The sequence below is a fragment of the Galeopterus variegatus genome, unplaced genomic scaffold (assembly GCF_000696425.1).
Source record: "Galeopterus variegatus unplaced genomic scaffold, G_variegatus-3.0.2 Scaffold6808, whole genome shotgun sequence".
Taxonomy (NCBI): domain Eukaryota; kingdom Metazoa; phylum Chordata; class Mammalia; order Dermoptera; family Cynocephalidae; genus Galeopterus; species Galeopterus variegatus.
Window position 1 is genome coordinate 29,183 of NW_007732919.1, and position 7,129 is coordinate 36,311.

The 7,129-nt window shown below is 42.4% G+C and overlaps 1 protein-coding gene across 1 annotated transcript in view; it reads right to left on the bottom strand.

The window, feature by feature from the left end:
• Nucleotides 1–735: 735 nt before the first annotated feature.
• The window catches only part of DESI2 (desumoylating isopeptidase 2), a 65,455-nt gene continuing 59,061 nt past the window's right edge, over nt 736–7,129 (bottom strand). Inside the window, exon 5 of the mRNA XM_008591279.1 lies at nt 736–2,079. Coding sequence (XP_008589501.1) covers nt 1,846–2,079 — 234 coding nt within the window. The 3' untranslated portion in view covers nt 736–1,845. The remainder of the gene's footprint in view (nt 2,080–7,129) is intronic.

The following is a 7,129-nucleotide window of genomic DNA, read 5'->3' on the forward strand; positions in this document are numbered from 1 at the left end:
ATCCACCACATTATTACAAAAAATTCCAGGCAAACTGAATCAAACACTTCCTAGTAGCTGGGTGGTGGTGATGGGTCCCTTCTTTTAGTGAACAACTCACTGCTACAGCCTTAGTGTTTTGTCCCAAATCTCATCTTTAGACCTGAACCAAGTCAACATTTCATAAGGATCGTGCATTCCTTTCTTCTTTCCGTTACATCTCTTAAGACAGTGCTCTGCCCCCTAAAGAACCGAGAGTAATTTGTAAAGGTTTTCCTCTCTGGACACAGAACAGTCAAAAGCATAAATTAGATTAAGTGGCTTCATTTTCCACAGGCCTAAGCTTATAACCCAAGGCTTATGCACAGGGTGTGCTTAAATTGACTAAGTGAATCCAAATCAGCTCATGGAAAAGTTAAAAATGTAGTTTACTGAAAGATGTGTATCTTTACACAGAGCAATAGCAAACAATCCAATCTAAAAGTTTAAATCAGCATAAATAACTTTAAAACTAACGATTATATATAAAGCTGAAGTCACTGCCTTGGATAATTCATATACTGCATCTAATATTTTTATGTAGGACATTCATTCTTAAGGCAGAAGAACTGGACGTGTAACAACTTGGTTCTTACATCCAAGGGCCAAACTGGGAGTAGATCTGAGCAGACAGATTCCTTGCTAATGAGGATTTATCTGTGGTGACAATTTCATGTGTAGAGTATGTTACATAAGAGACATATATTTGAGAGAACATAAGAAGATGAATTTTAAGACACACAAGTACGATTTTTCAACAAGAGGTCAATGAGCCTAGGCATTCTATTATGGGGTGAAACTAGTCCCATAACAAATGAACAAACTCCAGCATACTTTCTGAGATGGTTCATAAAAAGTATGAAATATCAAAGAGTTACCTTTTTGAGGTGTGTTACCTTAGACTCTAGTTTTCAAGGTCTGGTATAAAAGGTAGCCTGAACGGTCAAAAGCAGTGAACATGTCAACTCACACTGTACTCGGAAGGCTACCGCTTGCAGCATTCCCTGTCCATCAAAAGAACCAAGACGTAGGAAAATAAAAATGAGGCCCCTCCCCCAACACATGTGCAAAAATATTTGTCAGTTACAAATGAGACTATCTTTAACAAAAAACATCTTAATTATAGGACAGAAGAATCAAAGCCAGACACATAAGAATGTGCCAGCCTGCCCAGGTGGATGGAGATTGGGGATGAAACCAACCGCTCTATGGGCACCTCGGGAGACGTGCTACTAAGAGTGCAAGCGCCAGGAGGAGCTGGCCCCAGGGTCCCCGTCCTTTGGCTGCGTGTGCACCTTCCCCGTAAGCTGGTTTGGTTCTCTGCATCCTGGTGCTGACAACATTAAGAAAAAAATAGGTCCAAAAGACAATTCGTGAGCAGGTGATGACCACAACTGTCTAAGAACCTTTTTGTGTGCCTATTAGTTATGCCACAGCTCTGGCAATTGTCAGGAGTATACAAAGATTGCCTGCCTCATTTTTGAAGATAGGAAGATTTTCTTCTTTCACCGTGGCAGGAGTCCATGCAAGATTTGTAAACAGTGATACAAAATACTGTAAACGTAACTTAACAGAGCTTGTATAAAACAGAAGTAAATCCAGATTTACAAGTGGGTTAAAAAAAACAGAGGGCAGCTTCATACAAAGTCCTCCCTCCTGTGCCAAGTGATTTTTTTGATTATAAATATAATCCTGAGCTGAAAAACTGGGATCTGGGGGAGAGCCATCGTTGCATACAAAATACCCCAAGGACGCTTACTCTGTTTCCTTTTCTCTAGTGATATTCAACTGCCTGAGACAGTTCTGGACGTGGGGCTGAGGCGACACTTATAGTTTAGTGTGGCGCCCGGGTCTGGGGCCCACTGCAGCGCTCGCCACGGGAGGGGACGCGGCGGCTTCGTCCGCTTCCTGCAGCTCGTCCTGGAGCCCCTGGCTGACGCTGGACTGCAGGGCGGCGGGAGTGAGCCACTCCTTCGGCAGGCAGCTCTGCAGGAAGGGGATGCAGGAGCTGAAGTAGGCCAGTCGGTTGATCCAGCGAGGAATCTCCTTCCCACAAAGAATCTACAGAGGAGGAAGAGTCCCGTATTAGCTACGAGAGGTTAAGGTTATCTGGTCCACTGCCAAGGAGTGGAGGGCAGGAGGCGGTGGTGGCTGCAGAGAAGCCACTGCGCACTGGCCTTCGGTGCTGCTACCCTAGGTTTTAACAAGCAGCTCCTTAACTCAGGAGCCGGGTCCCTATTGTCAGCTCGGCACCTTCCTCCTGAAGAAACTTGCCAGGTGCTTACTTCTCACCCCTGTAACAGTAGCTAATTCCACCGGGCTCCTTTCTTTCTTTCACCTTTGCAACTGCTTTGAAGCACACGTAAGAGACGCCTGGTACTACGATATTACTAGAGTAACAGAAGCCGCGGGCAGCTGGAACATCGATCTTATCTGTGAATTCTCCTTTTTCACTGATTCTTCTCTACTTTCCTCCAGCCTCCCTGTCACTCCACTTTTTTCCTGGCCTGCATTTCACCCCTTTGCTTCTGTTCCTGACTCACTTGTTTCAAGGAGCTCATACTTGTCCAGAAAGAAGTGTCTCCCCAGATGCAGACTTGGCCTTGTGACTCCTCTGTGGACGCAGGGCGACGGTCACACAAGGTGTGGAGCCTGGCCACGCTTCCGTCTCCAGACCCCAGCAGGGATGGAGACTGCTGAATTGCTGCCTCTGTCTGCCCACCTGCCACTGTCACAGTGTCCCTGGCACTCCCGAGCTCCTTGCCTCCCTTATTTCAAAGAGTAAAAACTGGGTCTTTTCTATCAGTAACTTCACTCTTCATCGTCCTCTTTCCCTTCCGCAGACAACACTGCACCTAAGTCCGTCCTCCACGGCCACTTTGGAGTTTTTGCGTCCAATCATGTCAAAGATTTAGATCATGTGATCTGAAAATGCCATCTTAGATACTGCGTATCTTAGTTAATGACTTTGGAAAGAGGTTTTCAAGTATCTCACATCCAAAAAATAGCTAAAATTTAAATAAGCTGGCATCCATAATTCTGCAACGTGACTTTTCTCTCTAAAGGTTTAACCCTACCACTCCTTAATGGTTACTATATTTACCTTAAATACTGTTTCTCTGTCTTAACTATAGGGAAAGTGAGATGGTCTCACCTGAGGGCAGGTAGCATGTTCTGACCGTTTCTGATTACCTGGGAGTACAGAGGCATAACAGGTACTTAAAAATATTTGGAGAACGTGTACATGAACTAGATCTGGGAGAAAGCTGAGAAACGACCCACACCATTCCCATCTATCTACTCTTAGGAACACCAGCAAACACATACCACACTATATTTTACACCTGAGACATATTTAGGGACATCTGTATATCTGGAGGTTAACCACACAAGTGGTGACTAAGAATACTCAGGTTAATGTGACAGCCACTGTTGCCTGTTCAACAGGCACTTCCCTCATTCCCCTTCCTGAGTCCTAATTTTATTTAGGAATCTTCCCTCCTCCATATATATCTCCACGTGCTACAGGTGAAGCCGACACCATCCCAACCCCTGGGGTGCGGCTTCACTAGCCTAAATCGGAGTTCTGTAATCCACAGCCACCTGTTTCTGTAAATAAAGTCTTACTGGAACATAGCTATGCTTATTCATTTTCGTACTGCCTGCAGCTCTTGGGCCACAGTGGTGGGGGTAGAGTTAAATCCATAAACAGTCCACAAGCCTAAAATATTTACTGTCTGTCTCTTTCAAAAAAAATGTTCCAACCCTTGGTCACACCAATGTTTTTAAAACATTAAGACCCATTAGTAGGTCATTTAGCATTGCAACCTAAATTTAAAAAATGAAACGGACTGCAGGTAGTAACTGTGACGCTTGTCATAGTTATGTGCATGTCGTACATAAACTGGGTCACAACATATAATGTATTTCTTACTGTGGCTGGTGGTCAAATAGTATTTGGTTTACATAGTAAAACTTAAGCTTCAATCATTTAAGTTTCAATCCAGCAATCCCGCTTCTAGGAATCTATCCCGGAGACACACTGACAAAAATACGAAGCTGTATGTACAGGTTTATTCATTATAGCACTTTTTGTAACAGCAAAAGACTAAAAATAGCATAAATGCCATTAATAGAAAACTGGTTGGGTAAATTATGATACATCCACACAAGGAAGACAATTCACCTGAGAAAAGAAATGAGGAATGTCTCTCCATATGGCCACAGAATGGACTTAGGATACATTGTTAAGTGAAAAAAGCAGAGTGCAGAAAGGGCACAGAATAACAGTTACAGACATTTCCAGTCCAAAAGGGAGAAAATGGAAGAAACAAAAGAGTTACTAGTCCCAAGCAATTTCAAAATCTGACTGGACAATCCCCATCAGGTTTCCAGTCCTGGGAATAATCTTCTGTAGTCCTCGGCTCTGCCCTCCGGGCCCTTGATTCTGCACTTGGAGTCGTCCTTCCTTTTTCTCCAGCCTATTTCTTGTCTGGAGAATTTTAAGAGACCAAGAGCCAGCATTCATTTTGTCTTGGTACAAGCTGGCAGTGCTTCTGCTAAATATAACATTTTCAGAAATGTTGTGGGTCTCTAGTGTATGTCAGGGGATTGACTCCATTATATAAGAGGTTCCTCCACAGATCTTTCCTAGGTAATCCAGTCTCTACTCCTGGTTTCTGCTGAGAGGTCTGAGAGGATCCATGAGTCAAATATTTAATCTCTTCAGCAGTAGCACAAGGAGGTCCCACCATACCACTGGCCTTTTCTCTATAGCATCCTTTCCTAACAGTGAAGTTCCTAATTATAGCATCTTTTGCAATCTAGATAGGCTGAGAAATTCCCAAATCATCAAGTGTTGATTCCTTTTTTTGCTCAACAGTTTTTCCCTCAATTTATTGTTCTTCTCACATTTTATTATAAGCAACAAAAAGAAAGCAGGTTGCATCTTCTACACTTTGCTTGGAAATCTCCTCAGCTGAATATCCAAGTTAAATGCTTACAAGTTCTTTCTGCATAACTGCATGACACAATTCAGCTAAGCTTTCTGCCACAACACAACAAGGATCCTTTTTTGTCCAGTTTCTAATAACACGTTCTTCATTTCTTTCCGAGCCCTGACAAGCACCTTTAAAATCAATACTTCTAGTGACAGTCTGTCTCTTCAAGGTGATCTAGTCAAACCCCTCAAAATTGCTCCAGCCTTTATCTATCTCCTAACTCCACATCCACTTCCACATCTGTAGGTGTTTGTTACAGCAGCACCCTACTTCCAGGTACCAACGTCTGTATTGGCTTCCTATGGTCATTGTAATGAATTACCAGAAACTTGGTGGCTTAAAATACCAACATTTATATTCTTTTACATTTCTAGAGGCCAAAGAAGTAGAGGAGAGTGAAACAGAGGCTAGACTTCCATGAAAATACTTTGTTTTTATTTTTTAGATTTGACTTTGGAACCATGAAAAGATTTTTTTTTTTTTTTTTGGTCTTTTGTCTTTTTCCGTGTCCGGCAACGGATCGCATACCAACGTCTGTATTGGCTTCCTATGGTCATTGTAATGAATTACCAGAAACTTGGTGGCTTAAAATACCAACATTTATATTCTTTTACATTTCTAGAGGCCAAAGAAGTAGAGGAGAGTGAAACAGAGGCTAGACTTCCATGAAAATACTTTGTTTTTATTTTTTAGATTTGACTTTGGAACCATGAAAAGATTTTATGTAAGTATAAAACAAAATTAAACTAAACAACAAGCAATCTCTTAAAAAAAACCAAAAAGATAAATGAAACAAAGAAACCTGTGTACTGAGTTGGTGGCATAACCGCAGAGAAAGAAATTATCCCAGTTAACTGTGAAACACATAAATTTTAGACTCTATCTCTCTACTAAGCCATACTCTAAAGACATAAAGAACTACAAATACCCTTCAACGTTCCAGTAATCATATTGCCAGTGGTAGTGGTTCTAAAGCTATCTCTAAAGCTGTTTTAGGTATAGAGGAGTAAAACAAATGAGCAATTATGCTGCTGTTGAGAACTGGAATTTCTGACCTGAAATAGAGACAATATAGACATACTATTAACGAGGTCAGGTTAAAAACCTTGTAGCCTGAATTTGTAGTAGAAACACCACAGGAATATGTAAAAAAGCCCCTCTGTCTATTGGAAGATAAGAAAATCTAGAAACAATTACAATTCAGTAGTAATGAGCAACCCTAATGCCCAGTTTAAGGTTTCTAAATATTTCCTATTAGGTAAGAAGAAAACAGTATAGATGAGCGTGGAACATACTGCCATACCAGAAAACCAAACGGCTATCAAAGATTATTAGGGCCAAATGGAAGGCTCAGAAGCAACCTGAAGAGGCTCGCACTGATCACAGATGGGACAAGAACAGTAGCCGCACGGAACTGAGCATAGAAAATGTTCTCAAGTCTGGCAGGAGGGGAAATTCATGACACTCAATTTTCAAAAAAACAAAGAAATAAAAATAAAAATAATTGGTTACCTTTGGAGAATGCTAGGAACTGTGCCAGGGGGCCGCAAGACCACCCCAGGTTTGATGAGTTGCCAACAGAACTCACAGGACTGGGCATACAGACGTGTTCACAGCTACGATTCGTTACAGAGAAAGGAGATAAGGGAAAAGGCGTATGGGGTGAACTCTGGAGAAAACCAGGTTTCCACTCCAGTCTGAAAATTAGCTGAGTCTTTGTTTCAGAGGGACTACTTGAAGGCACTCAGTTCTAGTTTTGTTTGTCCATGACACCAGGTTATCAGCCTCCCGAGTGTGGATGACATCTGCGGCTGTTCTGGTGTGGGCAGTGCAGGAGCTGAGGCCACCCCCTGGGGTCTCACAGTTGGCATTGTCAGGTGTGAACACAGGCTCAGCAGCCCATTTGAATTCAAAGTGCTTGCAGCAGCCTAACAGACAGCACGGTTAGTTTTTCTTTAGGAAGAAGAGAGAGGCAAAGATTAGTCTTTTTCCTCCTCTGAGCCTCCGCAGGTGATAGTTTTGTTTTTTACTGTTGTTACAGAATCTGTATGCCCCATATAGCAATTATAACTTCACATTTTAGGGCCGGCCCGGTGGCGCACTGGAGAGTG